The sequence below is a fragment of the Berghia stephanieae genome, chromosome 10, assembly GCF_034508935.2.
Source record: "Berghia stephanieae isolate SIO BIC M18660-M18661 chromosome 10, UCSD_Bste_1.3, whole genome shotgun sequence".
Classification (NCBI taxonomy): domain Eukaryota; kingdom Metazoa; phylum Mollusca; class Gastropoda; order Nudibranchia; family Aeolidiidae; genus Berghia; species Berghia stephanieae.
The window spans coordinates 45,272,797-45,292,524 of NC_088369.1; the positions used below are offsets into that span (position 1 = coordinate 45,272,797).

The 19,728-nt window shown below is 39.9% G+C and overlaps 2 protein-coding genes across 6 annotated transcripts in view; both read left to right on the forward strand.

Annotated features, from left to right (window-relative positions):
- LOC144955865 (aminopeptidase N-like) overlaps positions 1-19,728 on the forward strand; it is an 87,998-nt gene that overhangs the window by 35,035 nt on the left and 33,235 nt on the right. For all 4 annotated transcript variants that reach the window (XM_078886089.1, XM_078886086.1, XM_078886087.1 and 1 more), the window contains exon 6: positions 18,886-19,044. In XM_078886089.1, the coding sequence (XP_078742215.1) occupies positions 18,886-19,044 (159 nt within the window). The remainder of the gene's footprint in view (positions 1-18,885; positions 19,045-19,728) is intronic.
- LOC144955866 (uncharacterized) lies at positions 1,533-10,374 on the forward strand. 2 transcript variants are annotated; one of them, XM_078886092.1, is made up of 6 exons: positions 1,533-1,664; positions 4,766-4,846; positions 5,639-5,711; positions 6,779-6,874; positions 8,076-8,171; positions 8,771-10,374. In XM_078886092.1, exons 1-6 carry the CDS (start codon positions 1,638-1,640, stop codon positions 10,372-10,374), a joined length of 1,977 nt encoding a protein of 658 aa, XP_078742218.1. In that variant the 5' UTR covers positions 1,533-1,637. The 2 variants fall into 2 exon arrangements, with proteins under 2 accessions (XP_078742218.1, XP_078742217.1); XM_078886091.1 differs by lacking the exon at positions 1,533-1,664 and having other exon boundaries at positions 4,609-4,846.

A 19,728-nucleotide genomic window follows, 5' to 3' on the forward strand; every position in this document is an offset into this window, starting at 1 on the left:
GTAAAACGATATAACGGGGAAAGTCAGAGGAAGCCAAAAAGTTGGTTACAGGAGGCCAAGTGGCCAAACCAAATTTTGGGAGGCCAAATGGCTTGGGAAAAGGCCAAATTTCTCAAATTTGGCCACCAGGAGGCCAAACTAGCAACCCTGGCCCCAGGTTTTTAAAAAAGTTTATTGGGAAAAAGATACGGAACAAAGTGTCCATAGATAGGTATGCAATTTGGTGCATTAGTGCAGTAAAAAGGCCTCTTTTTCTTTTATTCAATAAACTTGACTGCTGGTGGACCCTAGGCCTCTCTACAAGTCCAAGAAATAATACTCACTTTTTCTCTGCTCCAACGAAAATATCTACCCCCTACCGGTCTAATTATTTGTAGCAGACGACAAATTTCTCAAAACGGTCACGTGACACTGTAAAAACAACACAGGAAGTCCATGAAAGCTTATTTACGGCATTTCCTTTGAACCGTGTAAACAACAAAATTTCGTTTTCATTCGACTCAACGGGTCAGATTGGCCGGTATTTTTTTAACGAACTAAAGTTCTGAAAAATCAAAATGTTTCTTAGAAAGGTGAAAGATGCTAGTTTTTGAAACAGAGGTAGGTTTTTAAAAAAAATCTTTATATTTTACGTGAATGCATGCTCAAGGCGAGTTGGACGTGCAGCGGAGGTTGGTAGGCTAAAGGCCCACCTCTCTAGCTTCTATACCAGGACAAATCATTCGTTTGGACAGAAAAATAAATAAAAAACTTACCGCTTACCGTCAAAAGCAGTTTAGATTTGAAGATGCATTTGTTTTCTATCAAAAAAACATTCGGTAATGGACAATCCTTGATGAATTTCAAAAGTTGTGTTGAAATTATATCCTAATTGTTTTCATGATTCATTCCTCGCGAAATCGTGTGGGTTTCGTTTCTGTTATCAAGGTGCCGCCCCAGGTTTTTTAGTGTCCCTAGATAGGTATGCAATTTGGTGCATTAGTGCAGTAAAAATTGGTGTGCAAAATTAGTTCGTAGCGGCTGCGAGACTGCGTGTGTGTGTGTGTGTGTGTTTGTATGTGTGTGTGTGCGTGTGTGTGTGTGTGTGTGAGTGTGTGTATGTGTGTGAGTGTGTGTGTGTGTCTCTTTCTTTTTTTTTTTTTTTTTTTTGGGAGTGCCTACGTACACTGTAACGGGGCATCTAGCCTCAGGATCTACGTACACGTAAACTGGTTTACCGTTGCAACACAAGCAATAGATGGTCCTCGCTGTCGTGACCGCACGCGCTCGTGTGTGTGTGTGTGTGTGTTCTTGTATGGCATTACTTATGGGGACCAATACCTGGTTACACACCAACGTTCTGAGGACCCCTTGTCATTGTGGGGCCTTACACTCGGGTCCCCATAATGGTATTGGTTTAAAACCATCATTTTGACGCCCTGAACCATTTCACCAAATTTCATCGAAGTCCCCATAATGACGTTTTACTTGAAACGTGTGTGTGGATTTTACACAATTTACGGTGTGTGAAAATATTGAATTGCGTTGGTGTGCGTCTTGTACCGCTCTTCTGAAAAAGAGTTTGAAACGGTAGACGCCAACCGGAAGTTTTTGTCTGCAATGGCTGCGCTCGGCTGACACTGTACTGACAGGCGAAGATGTGGACTTTTCAACGTAAAAAAGGGGTAAGAAATATTTTTTTCCCACTTTTAATTAGTTATTGATATGGATAAAAAGCAAGTCTAGTTTTAATTGTTCGGGATCGGATCTCTTAAAATTATTTTTTGGATTCTTACTCTTACCAATCTAACTAAACAAATCACTAAATTACGACTTCATCAGCCTAGAGTTAGAGCTCTGCGCTATGGCTATGCTATCGGCATCGGCGATTGTTAAGATTTCCGCGTTAAATTCTTAGCAATGAGGGCTGCCTTCTCTTATTATTATTTTTAGAGTTTAAATTCAGGTAATAGTAATATCGCAGTGTTGCGGTTCCCAGTCAATTCACAATGTTCTTGGGTCGATATTTCTCTCCCCACATCAGTGCAGTGAGCAGTGCTACCGGACTTTGAACTTGACAAAAAAAAATAATTCAAAATTAATCAAGACCAAGACATATGTCATTGGAAAGGTATTGCAACACAAGAACAGTGATACCACTTAAATTCCATGCTGTAGAAATAAAGTTAGTACAAAAACAAAATCTGGTACCTATCTTAAATTTCTCGAAATTCGATTTACATTAACATCAATATCAGTTTCAGTATCACTAAAAAAATCGTGTGCATTCTCCACTTTTATCTATTTCCGTCACATTGTAATGAAATATAGGAAAGAATGAATGGCGTCAGGGGTATGCATGCTTGCTGCAGGGATGGTCTGATTTCTGATGCCGGATGAAATTGGGACATGACATTTATGATACATCATCGAATAAGATTTTTAAGTTTAGTGTCATGATGTTAATAATTAATAAAAAGGGACAAGCTTTATAATTGACCTCAGTTATCAATTGAAATATTCCTGTTTCATCCTCAATGCTATTATTCAATCACTTACAATTTATACAAAACATACACCAATGGACTACTGATTGCAAACTAAATACAATGACACAAACACATGCAGCTAGGCGTAGAAACTTGACAGGCCAATCAGCGCTGATCGCAATATTTGATCGTTGCTGATTGGCTGCTTAATTTCTGTGTGACGTCATGGGATGCCATGGAATCCCCCCCGACAGAGGCAATGCTAATTCACAGACATATTATGGGGTACCCCATTCACCCGGCGCCTCTCACTCGTGGCACATGAAGGCAGTTGAGTGAGATGTGTAGTGTAATGACCTTAGCGAAACCTATGTGTGCTATGGTAATGACTAATGACGTGTGTAATGACATGTAATGGTTTCCTGCCATATAGGACAAATTGGCGATTTTAATGCCAAGTTTCACAATTCTGATATGTAAAAAAAAATCTTCACGCACAATTAATTTGGTCGGATTTAATATCACTCTTGTGTTGCAATTTTCGCAATTTCATTGTCAAATGATGAAAACTTGGTGATTTGAGGGGGGGGGGGGGGGGGGGGAGTGCGGGGGTTGACAGCGATTTTAGAGAAGATCCATTTCGCGATGCGAAGGCGTGCCCAGGTAGCATCGCAAATGCTGCTTTTTATAGCTGCTGTTTGCGCCATTTTCACATAAAGAGTAGCAGTTGTGATACGACTAAGCCGTTAAATAGCACATGAGTTGCATCGCAACTATAATTTTTATACAGCTGCCATTTTTGGAATTTTCACTAAAAAGGCAGTAGTTGTGATGCTTAGTTGCGACAGTCATATCGTTCTTGCGGCTGTTTTCAACGCTGATTTTTTCACACCATTTCACTAAAAAGCAGGAGTGAATCGCACCGCAACAATTACTTGCACACAGCTGCCATTTTTTGAATTTTCAATAAAAGCGCAGCAGTTATGATACTTAGTCGCGAGTGAGTCACATCGTTCCTGCAGTTGTTTTCAAAGCTGCTTTTTTCACACCATTTCCCAATAAAGCAGGAGTTGCTTTACAATTACGCCATCGGATCGCAACAATCTCTCCTTTTATAGCTGCTATTTTTACTATTTTCATATACAGCAAAAAAAAAGCGTGTCGGGAGAATGACTATAGTCAGATGCGGTTATGTGAAATTAAAGCCGTAAAAGGAAGCCGTTGTCAAAAAAAATCACAACTGCTGCGCTTTTATTGAAAATTCCAAAAATGGCAGCTGTATAAAAAGTAATAGTTGTGTTGCGACTCACTCCTGCTTCTTTATGAAATGGTGTGAAAAAGCAGTTTTGAAAACAGCCGCAAGAACGATACGATTCAGTCGCAACTAAGCGTCACAACTGCTGCCTTTTAATGAAAATTCCAAAAATGGCAGCTGTATAAAATAATAGTTGCGGTGCGACTCAGGTGAAGAAGTATACACAAACTCCTAGTATAAAACGAAAAGCAAGAGGCGACAAATAAAAAAAATACGGGAACTTTGGGTTTCAATAATCCAACTTGGCATCCATATCTATCAGGCCCCGTTTTGAAAAGAAAACGAAAAAAGTCATGCACACACACACACAAACTACACACGATGCCGAATGAAATCCCCAGTCTGAAAGGACACGCTCGAAATCTTGGACACGCTGGTCGCGAACTTGACATTTCCAGCAGCCAAGGAAATCCCCCATGACGTCAGACTTGTGATCGGCGCTGACTGGCCTGTCAAGTTTCTAAGCCTAGCTGCATGTGACACAAACATCGTGAAAATCCATATTTATAAATAAGAAAGAAAGAAGAAGCTATCAAAAAATAAAAAATAAGGTCACAGCCACAGGCCCTATTTCAGGTGCCCATTTTTGAGTCATGCAGGTATCAAAGTACCTTCTAAAACATGCCTTTACTTGTTGCAAACCCTAATATCAAAAGAAAAAAAAATTAACAATTCCTATGCAGTCTGCAGTAGGCTGGGTAGCCTACACTAAGACTAAGACACTGACAGTTCTTGGCTACGTAGACTTTGAATCATTTATGATTCATCTGCTGATCTATGTGTTTTTAATTTCTTCTGGTTACTTAGTTGGTTTACTTATTTGTAATTGCCACTGTTGTAATTGACGAGGGATGAGTTTTTAAAATGCAAGCCTCCAAATTGGAGTATAATAAATGTTTTTTACATGGCTAAAGTCAACCACTCACTACATTTTTTTTTCTTTGATAAAAGTTTATGTATTTGTATTGTTTCTTTTTTTCAGAAACCGTTGAAAACTGCAAATGAAGTTTTTTCTTTACTTTCCGATTCTGGGATGATAAAGAAAGCAAAAGACAAGACTGAGGTAACTACATTGTTAATGATATGAAGGTTACATAGTTTTCTAGTCATTGATTAATTAATAATTATCTATTCAAAGACCTGCTTTGTTTGATTCATGGAATATGTATTATGACCGAAGCCTTTTCTAATTGGCTGAGATGACTCGGCTAGGTTTATGCTTTAGTTTAAAACAAGATCCTTTTTTGCTCTGAGTTGTCGTTCTTAAGTATGCTCATAGTTTAATGCTATTATCTGTCATCTGCATATTTTGCGGCCGCAAATTCCGGGCCCTTCCGCAAATTTCACAAAATTGGCAAAGTTTGGCAAATTTTCCGATTTTTGACATTTTTTTTCTTCTGAAAAAACGTTTTCTTGTGATTTCTTTTTCACTTTTAGCTGGAATTAATGATATTATTTGTCAGGATATAACGGGCAATAGATTTCATTTGAAACACCATTTTATCTAAAAGTAAAGTTGGAAAAAATTGGAAACCATTTAATTTTCATACATTTTTCAAGGATTATGGGGAGTTTAGGGGTTAAATATCATATCACGTCTAACTCTGCCCCGCAATTTTTTGGCAAATTTTGGCACTTTTGGCACATTTTGACGTTATTTTTGGCAAATTTTAGGCTCCTATTTAGCAAAAAATGCAGATGATAGTATTATGTTTGTGTAACAATGTACCTTTTTTTTTTTGGTTGACTGTCAGTCTGGGTAGAGCCATTTGAGAGATGCCAGATTGGAATGCACATATATATAGCTGCATAAGTCTACTTCTAATCCTCTATTCTAATATATTTTCTGTTCCAGAATCAGAGATGTGCGAACTTAAGGCCTCCTCGTCGTGGTGGACAAATTCCTGAAGAAATAGGCAGTAATTGCAGTAAGTTTGATTTTATCATTTTCATTTTGCTTTTCTAACCACTCAAACCAAAAGGAATATTATTACCTCTTGAATGCTTGTCAACTTTTACATGGCATTCAAATGCTCAATTGAGGGTCCCTTGAGATCAGTTGATAGAGTTGTGGCCTATCACACAGATATCCCGGGTTTGATTCCAGGTTCAGGCAAAAAAGACATTAGAATTTTTTCCAATCCCCCTACCTATCCAGCAGAAAGTGGGTAGCTGGATATCATTAGACCTATTGGAAATGGGTGTAAAGTACTTTTCAAAAGACCAGTGTCCTATCCAAAGCGTAACAAGAAATTGCTACTAGTCAGCTCCGAGCTACAGGGTTAGGCTCTGGTCTTATTGGCATGAAGTCCTTTAAGGAGTTACGTATTTGAATGCCTGTTTACTCACATTAAAGATAAGAAAAAGAAAGTAAGTCATTACAGGCCTAATAGTAGCTCATTTTGGTTTCTAATAATGTGTATTACTATTACATTTCATATAGTCTATCACTAACAACTTTCCATCGGTTCTTAATTAACTTTGGACAATCCAGCTGGGTTGTCATAGAGTGAGCCAAAAATATCTTATTTTCCCCTCATTAATGAGAAAGTTCACTGCCAGGCCAAACAACCAGCAGTGCTCTGCAACAAAGATGAAAAATTATTGTTGATAATCTTATCATAGAAATCATATCCTTTCTTTTAGATACTGCATTTTGAAATGAAATAATCTTTTTATCTCTCTCTTTTTCTCTTTCTCTCTCTCTTCCTCTGCCTCTCACAATATTGAGTTTAGAATGATGGCATTGCTCTTTCATTTAGTCTGTAACATAAATGAAGATGGTGGGGGTCAGTTATAGAAAAGAGTTTTGATTATTGTACTTTCATCTCCTTGATTTAATTCTCTAACCAAGTTAGTTTTCAAAGACATAACCAGACTATATGGTTAGAGAATTACATCTACAATATATCTGATGTTTGCTTCTCTGGAGTAAAGAGAAACTTCATTTCAATTTTGCACACGTTTTGATATATACTTTTCATGGTCATTTCAGAAAAGGACAGTGAAGACGAATATGTCCCCGAAGGCCCAAGAGAGAGTGCTTCTAGCTGCAAAACAGACAGCGATCCAGAGGATACTGATGACAAAGGTAAATAACCTGTGATGAGGTGTTTTTAGTGAAATAGAAAAGATACAAATACAATGCCGAATTAATTCTGTCTTCAGAAGAAATATGCGATACATCATGTTCCGTTTTAAAAATGTTGCTGTTTGGGGAATAGTGAATGACGCATTGGACAATTAACTAAAATATCACAAATTTGAGTATCAATTTGTTTACAGTGGAAGTCGCATTCAACGAGGTCTTTGGGACAGGGCCCCTGACCTCGTTGAATGCGACCTCTTGTTGAATGCGACTTTGTCCTAAACAAGGAATATAAATAATGAATCAGTATGAAAAAGTTAGATTTATGATTTAGCTTCCTTGACGAGCACATTACGGCACCGGGATTCTTCTGGGGTTGTTTCTTTTCATTTTAAAATTTTATTTATTTACATATTTAAAAAAAAAAAAATTTTGCATTTCAATGCATGTATTTTATTAATAAGATTAGCCCTTGTCCTTTATTCATACAAAACTGAGACCATCACAATTAACACTAAGTCTGTGTGATGAAATCTTAGCTGCGCATGACCTAACCATGGCACTACACGTCACATGTCTGCTGCCAGCATCTCCTCATTCATCGAAGTAAATACACCTACCCATCCTCTCCTCGCCTCACAATTTCTACCAACCCACTCCATAGAGGGACTACATGTTGTCTATGACCGACTCACCTCTTGCCTTACACATAGGAATACCTACCAGATAAAATTCTACACGACACACGGCTGAGTAGCATCGTACTACTGTAAACCACGCACTACACATTGGACAACATGAGACGTTCGTTTTGTGGAGGCAAGCAAACAGTGACGTTCAAATGAAAGTTGTGCCACTCTGTGGGTAGCATTGCTCTGGCCTGAAGCCAATGGTCTGGCCTAAATGACCTCGTTGAATGCGACTTTAGGAGCTAGGATGCTCGTTGGATGCGTTTTTATTTACTAAGAAAATATAGGGCCGGGAATCGGGGATTTCTGAATCCCTCGTTGAATCCGACTTCTCGTTGAATGCGACCTCGTTGAATCCGGTGCCCACTGTATTGAGTTAGAAGAATCTTGTACATTATGTTAGATAATTGATATCTTTTTTGTGTTAAAAATGTCTTAAAAACCTGAAAATTAAACCCAACAAACTGTTTTGAAGATACAAGCAAGCATCATTCCCTCTTACAATCTTATTTCAGAAATGGACAGTGAAGACGAATATGTCCCTGAAAGCTCAGGAGAGAGTTCTTCTAGCTGCAAAACAGACAGCGATCCTGAGGATGCTGATGACAAAGGTAAATAAGAACCTGTGATGCTTTAGATTTAAAATCCAAATACAATAAGCAGGAATATACTCTAATTTACCCATAATAGTACGTACTTTGATCCCTTGAAACCTGTTTGTAACTCATTTTATACTGTGACAACACTGGTGCAATCCCACATGTCACACAGATGTATGGCCTTGAGCATTAGTTGTATTGCATGGTTATTACCAAATTGTTTTATGAAGAGAAGAATGATTTTTTTTTAATGCCTTGAGATAGTCTACTATTCTATCCAAATGAGTCAGTTGTAACCAGTCATGTTAACCTACAAAATTGAGACAGCACTTTTTTTTGGTGAAATATTTCACCCCGAGAAGGGGAAATGATTTTTTGGTTTTCCGTGAACCATATGTCGTTGTAAGAGCAGCGGCAGTGTGTGCAAATAACCTCTCCCAAGGTTCAATTGCAGTGCCAAAAGTGGGACTCGAACCCAGATCTCCCATATCACAGTGCAATGGCTTATCCGCTCGGCTATTGCGACACACTTGGGGTCTACATGGTATGCATAAGTACTTTGAATTGCACAACAGCAAGTGAAGTCATGTTTTTTATTTTTGCATTTTCAGACCCCAATGAACACCAAAGAAGTCCTACAACTGCAAGTCTAGTTTGTGTTGCAGAGAGTGAGGTAGAAAGTGGTAGTGAGTCTGTCATTATCCCTCTCCCACAGCTCGATGATCAGGAGGCTGACCTTCCACAGAAAGCAGATGACATGACTGTGCAGAAAATGGTGCCAGGAGGATCGGGGGGTAAAAGAAAATGGGACAAACGACATTCTTGTTTGTATTGTGGTAGACTTTATGCTAAAATGGCTAGGCATTTAGAAAGTGTACATAGTGGGGAAATTGAAGTGGCAAAAGCTTTAGCCCATAAAGTAGGTACCAAGGACAGAAAGAGGGAATTGCAGTTATTGCTTCATCGTGGGGATTTTAAACACAACAAAACAGTGATAGATGCAAAAAAAGGTTTTTTGATTCCGGCTAGAAGGCAACCAATAACTGACAACTTAGAGGCTTTTACAACCTGTGAAAAATGTTTTGGACTTTTTCTAAGGAAGGATTTATGGCGTCACAAGAAAAAATGTGCTGCCTTCAATAATGAAACCAAAAGCTCAAAGAAAAATACAAATTTTCTTTTACTTTCAAGTAAACAGGAAGACGATAATAGTGATTTTGAAGAAAAGATTTTAAACACAATGAGTTCCGATAGGATCTCCCTCCTTTGTCGCCATGACAGTGTCATTTTGCAGTATGGGAAAAATCTTTTTTCTAAATTTTTAGACCAGCCACATCAATACCAGTACATAAAACAAAAAATGAGAGAAATTGGCCGTTTTTTGAATGAAATGAAAAACGAATGTGAAATTGAAAATATTACACAGTGCATTGACCCCCTGTTATTTTCAACTGTTGTCAAAGTTGTCAAAGTTTTAGCAAAGTACAATTGCATCACTGGAATTTATGAAATACCTTCACTTGCTTTAAAGTTAGGCCATTCCTTAAAAGCCTGTGCAGACATTTTGAAATCAGAGGCTTTGCAATCAGGAGATACTCTATTAGAGAAACAGGCTGAAGCATTTACCAAACTTTATTCTTCTGACTGGTCACATCAAATATCATCGAGAGCTCTGCACACTCTTCACAAAAGAAGATTTAACACAGCAAGAAGACTACCTTTAGCAAAAGATGTGCAGCTTTTATATTGTTTCATTAAATCCAAGTTAACAGATGCAATAACACAATTGCGTGAACACCCAAACCCAAATACGTGGAGAAATTTAGCTGAGATTGCTCTAGCACAGGTGGTTCTTTTTAACAGACGAAGAGGCGGTGAGATGCAGAGAATGAAAATTGAAAACTATCAGAATGGATTGGCTTCAGGAAAATCTCTACAAGGGGAAATCCTGCAGAGTTTGAGTAAGTTTGAAAGAAACTTAGCCAAACAACTCGAAAGGGTAGAAATTAGAGGAAAGCGAGGGAGACGAGTGCCAGTTCTTCTACCCAAATCTCACAAGGATAGTATTGACTTGCTCCTCGATTTCAGACAATCCAGTGGGCTTGCTAACAATAACCCATATGTTTTTGGTGCTATCGGTGAAGGTGAAAATGTACTTAGAACTTCAGATGTTCTCAGGAAATTTGCCAGACTTATTGACATCTACAGCACTTAGAAAACATATTGGAACAATATGTCAGCTGCTTGATTTGTAGGAGAATGAACTGGAAGCATTGGCTGCCTTCATGGGGCATGACAAGTCTGTTCATAAAGAATACTATCGTCTTCCAGAGGACACGATGCAACTTGCTAAAGTTAGTAAGATTCTCTTGCAACTGGAGAAAGGAAAAATTGACAAGTGTAAGGGAAAGAATCTAGACGAGCTGGAATTTGCTGAAGACGAAGCAATTGATGGAGAGGAATTAAGTGCTGATGAGGATGACCTTGACGACTGCGTTCAAGGCGGTGACACAGGATGTAGCAGCATGACCCCTGATAGTACGACGATAATGCCATACACTGAAAACTGTCAGGAGGCTGATACTGTTAGAGAATCTCATAAATCAAAGAAAATCACAAACAGAGTAGTGAATAAAGAAAGGAAAGGGTGGTCTGAGGAAGAAAGAAAAGCTGTTGAAAAGGAATTAGGGAATTTTTTCTTTTTAGAAAGATTGCCTGGCAAAGCAAACATTGAAAATGCTATGAGAAATTCTCCAATCTTAGCAAACAGACCCTGGAGACAAATCAAATATTACATAAAAAATGTTCAAACTAGAAAAAAGAAATTTGTATAGAAATTTGTTCCCTATGTTATTGTATGCACGGTAGTACATAAACTAAGCATTATCTTGTTGTCGCCTTGATGTACAGACATTTGTTGTTAATTCAATTAATTGGTACCTTATGCAATTTGTGATCAGTACTTTTTCCTCCGACCTCCTCTCTCTCTCGTTCTCTTTTCTTTCTCGCTCTCTCTCTCTTTATAAAAATTTCAATACTATGTTGTTTTTGACATCAACTTAAAATCAATATGAAAACATGAACATATTTTTTTTTCAATAATGATACTGATAATAATATGTCCAATTACAGGACAATTTGTTGTTGATGATAATAATGTTATCTCTGACCATTATATTGTGGAAAATGTCAAAACCAGATGAACACAAAAGTATTCAAAATTACTTTTTATTTTGTCTCGTTATACTCGTATCAATGAACTGAAAGTGATTTTAGCCAAATAGTCCTTAAACCAAAACAATTTGCAGAATAGTTATCAAAATCATTTCTGTTAATTAGACCAACATTCCTATTTTGACATTTGTTAACTTGTATAAAGTGATGTTTTGTGATTCTATCTTTTTCCACGTCATTATCTTTGCTTATTAGACGAGTTAAGATCTAGGCTTAATCAAACTATTGAGAAGTCACATTTTCATTCCCCGTTCTGGCATACCATTTTATTCAATAAAACATTAGATGCATTGACTTGCTAAAATGGAGTCAATTTTACCAATTGTTTAATAATGATTAATGTGTTTGTAAAAATACGCCCTGGTGCGCTAGCAAATTACCTATCTGTTCCTTTGGTTTTCAGGGTCTCACCTCAGATGTTTTTGCTTGCGCTCTTGAACACACAATTCAAACCACTGTTAGTTTATTAAGTTTTGTTTTTTCCGCCACATATATCATCATTATGTATAAAAATTGTTTATGCTTCTTTATCGTCAAGAATGGACTATTTCTTGTTGTATTTTCGTTATATGGGTTCGAGCATCTCAAACGGTAGAGCACTGTCTATTCATTAGGACCCGAATTTAGCTTCAATGAGAGCTGTCTTTGTTTCTGCCCTCTCTATCCAGAAAAAAATGGGTACCATCGTTGAATACTAAGACACGTCCAGAAAAGTTATGTGGCATAGACTAGCAGCATCCCATCAATAATGCAAAAAGTAATTTTTGTCATCCCTTCTTACACCTCAGAGAGCAAGATGTATACTCTTACTAATTTTTGAGTCTTCCTGCTCTCATAGGACTTTCGTTTGAAATTAATTAAGATTGGAATTCAATATTTCCCTCAGTTATAGTATGGCTCTTTTCACTCTTTTCTGATAATTATCATGGTATATACAGTGGAAACTCCCAATAACGACATCGCTTGGGACTGGAAGATTATGTCTTTATTGGGAGTATGTCGCTATCCAGAGTTTTTATTTTCACTACGAACATAATTTAAGTATAAGATTAGGGACTAGAGATTTGTGTCGTTATCCAGAGAATGTCGTTATTGGGAGTTTCCACTGTATTTAATAAGATAATTTTAAAATTTCCCCAGAATCAACTTCAAATCTTTATTAATCATTATTTGGCATTATTATTTGGCTATGATTATGAATAAACAAACCTCATTTAAAATCAACATATTTTTTCCGTCTTGATGATTTGACTGGATTCCACTGAACACCCTTTATACTCCTTATGATTATATGTCAATGTTCAGAACCCTACCCTTGGCATTGAGGGAGAACTTTCACTTGGTCAGTTCTACATGATTCGAATGTGTACAAGATAGATTGTTATCTGACATCAGGATCCATATGGTAGTTTAGTTGGTAGATACCTGGCCTGTAGTGTCATCATTTCAAAGCCTCATGAAGACAGAATTGTTCTGATATCATCTACTGAGCAGTGAATGTTTGGTTGCATTTCATTCTGATACAGACATAGTGACTAGAAAAATGATATGCCAATAGTAATGCAAGTCGGGTACAGCCTAAGGTTAGGAACATTTTTGTTTGGAGTATCCCGATCTATCTTAATGTCCTATTTCTTCTTTTGTTTTTACATTCTTTTCCGTATAGATGGGCATCTAATTCTCAAGGTCCTTAGAAGTAATGTCTACTGTAGACACACATCAAAGGTTCCTGCTAGTAATGGCCACATTTTAAACTCCCAAAGGTCCCTAGAAGTAATGTCTACTGTAGACACACATCAAAGGTCCCTGCAAGTAATGGCCACAGTTTAAACTCTCAAGGTCCTTAGAAGTAATGTCTACTGTAGACACATCAAAGGTCCCTGCAAGTAATGGCCACAGTTTACACAGGTCCTTGCAATAAATGTGCACAGTTTACACACCAAGTGAGTCCCCACTAGTAATGCCCTGTCTCATCAAGTCCTCACAATGACTACACAATGTCCCTACAATGATGGTGTAAAGTGAGGCCCAAACATACTCTAGTCAAACCTTTGTTATTTGACGTATTCTAAAAAACGACACCTGCCATCATAGACGGCTGTTTTGTCCACCAATACAACGTATTGTATGTTTCCTAAACCCACTGGAAATAGAGGTACCCACAAGTCATGTGTGAAATTATGGTCCTGACAAGTCATGCCATACAAGTATGTGTGTGTGTGTGTGTGTGTGTGTGTGTGTGTGCGTGCGTGTGTGTGTGTGAGTTATTTTTTTTTAAATCAAAACAATTTTAACCATTAATGGCGAGATTCGATCTTACACTCCCCAAACTCCAGATCTTAGTCTTAATGTTATCATTAAAAGACAAGCTTTGGGATTTATAGTTTAATTGAAGCCCGAGTCTTAATATACTCTTACTTCTGCTCTCTTGGTGAAACGATTTATTCCGCATAAGCAATCTGCAGAAAAAAATCAGTGTCACTGTAAAAGGTTAAAATTTCACGAAGTACGCTCCGTGAACACCGCTGTATCAATCCTTTGATCTACGTCATCAGGCAACCCATTGTTTCTTTCATCTTTTCCCATTCCCCCTTACTATCCCCCCATTCCCCCGCCCACCCTCTCTCTCTCTCTCTCTCTCTCCCTCCCTTCTCTCTCTCTCTCTCTCTCTCTCTCTCTCTCTCTCTCTCTCTCTCTCTCTCTCTCTCTCTCTTGTCATAGTGTTATCCCTTCCCCTTCCCATCTCAATGTAAAATGAAAACGTTCTGCTGTTTGCAGATACATGTATGATTGTTTTGTTTTTCTCTCTCACTATGCTAGGATTAAAAACCAAGACATCAGGTAATGGGTGTCTAATGCCAAAGTATAGATTCTTTCTTTGGCCAATTTAGTCACGCATGTGGCAGCCCAGCTATTTATTATGTTCTGCCTATAACACACAATAAGTGGGATTTTGGGGGTGGGTACGAAAGAAATCAAGGTCATAAGTAACCGTGCACAAGATCTGTATAGGGAATTGGTTTCTGGGGGTCTTGCAAATACCAAATATTTTATGGAAAGCTCTTTCGAACTCCAAGACGTCTGGTTTGTTTTGCTATCTTGGAACAAACGAAACAGAGATGTCTTGATGTGTGGCCTAGTTGTCTGATTTTGTGACCTGGATGTAAGGTTTTGTGACCTAGATGTATCCTTTTGTGTGTGCAAGCCATGCGGGTAAGTACAGCGATAGCTTGCCAGTGGGGGGGGGGGGGGGGGGGGGGGGGGAAAGGAAGAAGCAGCGTATCCGCATTCGAAAAACAAAACAAAAAAAAACTGAAAAAACAAAACAACTTAACCTTTTAAGGGCGAATATCAATCTTACTTGGACCAAAAATAAAATCTTACCGTTTTCATCAAAAGATAAAAAACAAATTACAATTTAAAAATCTGAGCTGTTATATAGGGCAATATCCACCCAACGTGCTCAAAGCGCTTTTTATCAATATTCTTACTGCTCTTATGGTGGAAACGTTTTTTTTTTTTTTTCTGCGTTAAAAAAATAATATAAATGAAGACTTTTATTTGAAAACCAAAAAAAATCAGTATCACTGGCAAAGGGTTAATTGCAGTACTCCTGCATCCTGTGAGACTCCTACGGCACTTGCTAATCATAAAAAAGGAAATAGCAATCAACAATACTAAGTTGAAAATCAAAAGAAGAAAAAAAAGGAGAGGGGGGGGGGGGGGGGGGGGGGGCAAACCCAGTAGCAATTCAACCTTTAGCGGCGAAATTCGATCTTCGACCTAACACCAAATCTTCTTTCATCAAAAGACAAGTAACGGCAAAACGATTATAGACAATTGAAGTCCGAGTCTGACTGCTCTCTTGGTGGAAACGCTGTATTCTCCGTTAACAATAATAAAGATAAAAGCAAACTATTATCTGAAAGCAAAAAATTTGCTTCGCTGTTAAGGGGTTAAGAACATCTGCCAGCATCGTTGACATGCTCTACGTCACCCCAAGGTCACCAAGCGACACGTCTCCCTTTCGGCTTCATCATGCAACCCCCCCCCTCTCCACTCTCACGGTGGTGGTGGCGGCGGATAAAAAAGGCTTTTTTTTTCTTTTATTCAATCAACTTGACTGCTGTTGGACCCCAGGCCTCTCTACAAGTACAAGAAATAATACTCACTTTTTTTCTGCTCCAACGAAAATATCTACCCCCCACCGGTCTAATTATTTGCAGCAGACGTCAAATTTCTCAAAACGGTCACGTGACACTGTAAAAACAACACAGGAAGTCCATGAAAGCTTATTTACGGCATTTCCTTTGAACCGTGTAAACAACAATATTTCGTTTTCATTCGACTCAACGGGTCAGATTGGCCGGTATTTTTTAACGAACTAAAGTTCTGAAAAATCAAAATGTTTCTTAGAAAGGTGAAAGATGCTAGTTTTTGAAACAGAGGTAGATTTTTTTAAAAAATCTTTATATTTTACGTGAATGCATGCTCAAGGCAGCAGCTTCTTATGGTTCACACTATTATGTTATGACGATCGACCCAATCAGCAAAGTCCGGTCCGCATTCGTGCACCGTCGCGAACCCGCCCGGTAGCATCGTCACAACACACCTTTCGACTAGATGCTCTGCCGTTTCGGGTTCTTGCCCACAGCGTGGACATAAAGGACAGGAAGTTAGACCCCACTGATGTAACGCACCGGCCGTTAGGCAGCTCCTCGACCGAAGCCGATTCGCAGCTACCCAGTGTCTCCTCTTACTGGTATCAAAGCCTGGCAACTTCTCACCAAGCTTAGAGGAGTGTAGGTCCCCGCCCCCACGAGGGATTGAATTCGTCCAAACCGACTTCCATCTCGTATGTGCAGCTCTGTCCGTAGTCAGGGATTCTGCGTACAAGGGTTGCCGGGACTTATTTCGGCTCGAAACGGGGGCACCGTTCATTATGCGCATGAGAGGGGTATCCCCATTCCCTCTCTCTTTGATCTTACTCAGCCAGTTTCCCGTAATGGTCTCTCTCCGGACATCGGGGGGCTGGATCGCTGCCATCACCGGGCCCCATTCTCTAGGGGTTGTTGCTAGCGTTCCCGACACTATGTGCATCGACTTGCGAAGTTTTACATCCACCTTCTCAACGTTTCTGCTTCTACCCCACACTGGAGCGCAATACTCGCGGTGGAATAGCATAGTGCCAGGGCGGATGTTCTCAGGAGCGCTTGGCTAGCGCCCCAAGTCGATCCCGCCAGCTTCCTCAGAAGACTATTCCGCTTCTCTATCTTCCGGGCAACCCCTTCGAGATGAACCCGATAGGTAAGGCTGCGATCCAGCGTCACCCCTAGGTATTTTGGACGCGGCTCATATGGGAGTGGCTGGTCCCCGACTAGGACATTCAGTTTACGGGTGTGCCAACCACTGCATAAGTGAAATGCAGTGGCCACGGTTTTTGAAGTGTTCATCTTCAGGTACCACTTCTCAAAGTAGGATTTGAGTCTGGTGACGTCCTCGCTGAGTACGCTCTCGAGACGGGTCCACACTTTACTCTGAGTAACGAGTGCCCAGTCGTCTGCGTATCCCAGCCTCAGGGAGGAAGTGTTCGGCATATCGCTAATGTAAACGTTAAACAACATTGGCGCAAGTACCGACCCCTGAGGGACCCCATTCTTCAATTTCCTAACTTTGCTCGTGGCGTCTCCCAGCGCGACGTGGAATTGCCTTTCCCCTAAGATCGAAGAGAACAACTTCAGGGTCTTTTTGCACCTTATGATTTTTGCAAGTTTGAGCATTAACCCATCGCACCAGACCGTATCGTACGCCGCTGATAGGTCTATAAACACAGCACCTGTTTGCTGTTTTCTCTCGAACCCGTGCTCAATATGCTCTGTAAGGGCAATGACCTGCTCCGTGGTGCACCTCCCTTCCCTGAAGCCTGCCTGCTCAGGTGGCAGGGCAGCGTCTAGGACCGGCCCCCATCGGTTTAATAGAACACGCTCCAACAGTTTGTAAAGACAGCTCAGCAGCGATATGGGTCTGTAACTGTCTGCCTCCTTCGCCGGCTTCCCTGGCTTCAGGATGGCAACTATCTTCGCATGCTTCCACACTTGTGGAAGCTTTCCGTTTGCAAGGATGTCAGACATTGCCTCTGCTAGCCAGGCCCGTGCCCTGGGGCCCAGATGCGTCACCATATCGGGATATACACCATCTATCCCAGCTGCTTTGCCGTTCTTCACTTCGCTAATGGCTGCACCCACTTCTCGGGGACTGAACGGGGCCGTCCAGTCCGACTCCTCCGCAGGTAGCGAGTCCAAAATCGTACGGTACGCCTTGCGGACACCGCGCTCAAAAGCCTGATTAGGGACCCGCTTGCTCAAGGCGAGTTGGACGTGCAGCGGAGGTTGGTAGGCCAAAGGCCCACCTCTCTATTATTTCGTAAATTTTCATGATTTATTCCTCGCGAAATGTCGGGGTCACGTCATTATCCCATAGTGAGGTCACCAAAAGACAGGTTTTAAAAAAAGTCTGCGGAAAGAAGTGTCACTAGATATGCAATCTGGTGCATGAAATGATTTATTTGCATGATAAGTGCATTAAAGATAGCCGTAAAAATTGCTGCGCAAAATTTGTTTCGGAATCGGGCGCGATCGGCGATACTCTCTCTCTCTCTCTCTCTCTCTCTCTCTCTCTCTCACTCTCTCTCTCTCACTCTCTCTCTCTCTTTCTCGCTCTCTTTTTCTTTGCTTTTATTTCTTTATGCCCGCTTTCCTTCTTTCTTTCATTCTCTCTCAATGTTCTCCCCTCCCTCTCTCTCTCCTCTTTCTCTCTCTTTTACCCTCTTCCCTCCCCCTGTCTCTCTCTTTCTATCTCTCTCTCTCTATTTTTTTATCTGCCCCCCCCCCCCCCCTCTCTCTCTTTTTCCCCTCTCTTCCTCCCTCTCTTTCTGTATTTCCCCTCTCTTCCTCCCTCTCTTTCTGTGTGTGTCTCTCTCTCTCTCTCTCTCTCTCTCTCTCTCTCTCTCTCTCTCTCTCTTATGTCATTTGCACACATGTATCTATAAGCCCTTCAAAATTGGGAACAGGAGTAGAACCATGAGCAGTTATACGACATTAACGTGCCGATCTTGTTCAATGTGAAACGGATTTTCATTACTTTATTAAATTGTATTTTTTAGATATTTTTCTCAAATCAAGATGGAATCAAGATGTAGTGATTAAGCGGAGAAGGTGCGCGATTAAGCAGAGCGATTATATAGAAAATATTCAGTTTTTCTGGAATGTGTAGCGTATAAGCGGAGTGATCTGTATTAATTAATCCTATTTTATCCAGACGGTCCTTTATTTTTTTCTTTGTGGAAAACTGTAGTCGCTTTCAACTTTTTATTTATTTATTTATTTATTTTTGTTTTGTTTTATTTTTGTTTTATTTTAAATTTTATTTTCTTCTTTAAAAACGTGACTTTAATCTCATTTAATTTCACTTTTTTTACTGATATCCTTTCTAGCTACTTGGCCACCACCCAGTTCCAGCCCACCAGTGCCAGGAAAGCTTTCCCTTGTTTTGATGAGCCCGCCATCAAGGCCACTTTCAACATTACTCTGGTCCGAAAGTCTGATCTGATCTCCATCTCCAACACACCCATCATTGACAGCTCCCAAACATGGTAGGATAGTTATTGTATTTTATTATGTTTTGCAAGGGGGTCCTGATAGCTCAGTTGGTAGAGCACTCACTTCACGCGCAAAGGGACAGGGCTTGATCTGAGATGGTTGAGATATTTTTTTCTGACAACCCCCACCCCACCCCCACCTGATCCATTCAAGAGCGATTGGGTAGCTGGGTCTGTTAGATCTTTTGGAAACTACTTTTGATGGACTAGCATCTTATCCAAAGGGTAGCAAGCAATTGATGTTTTCTTTTTAAGACTATGAACTCTGGGATAAATTAAATTCCGGCCATGATATGGCCCTGAAGAACTATACCATGTTCCAAAAGTTCTGTCCCACCACATAAAGTGAATATTTTCACCTTATGAACTGTTAATGAAAAACTAATGGCAGGAAACTTCATCAGTGAGTAACAATTGACTCGATACACATTAGTGGTCAGTCTTGATACACGTTAGTGGTCAGTCTCGATACACGTTAGTGGTCAGTCTCGATACACGTTAGTGGTCAGTCTCGATACACGTTAGTGGTCAGTCTCGATACATGTTAGTGGTCAGTCTCGATACACGTTAGTGGTCAGGTGGTCAGTCTCGATACACGTTAGTGGTCAGTCTTGATACACGTTAGTGGTCAGTCTCGATACACATTAGGGGTCAGTCTCGATACACATTAGTGGTCAG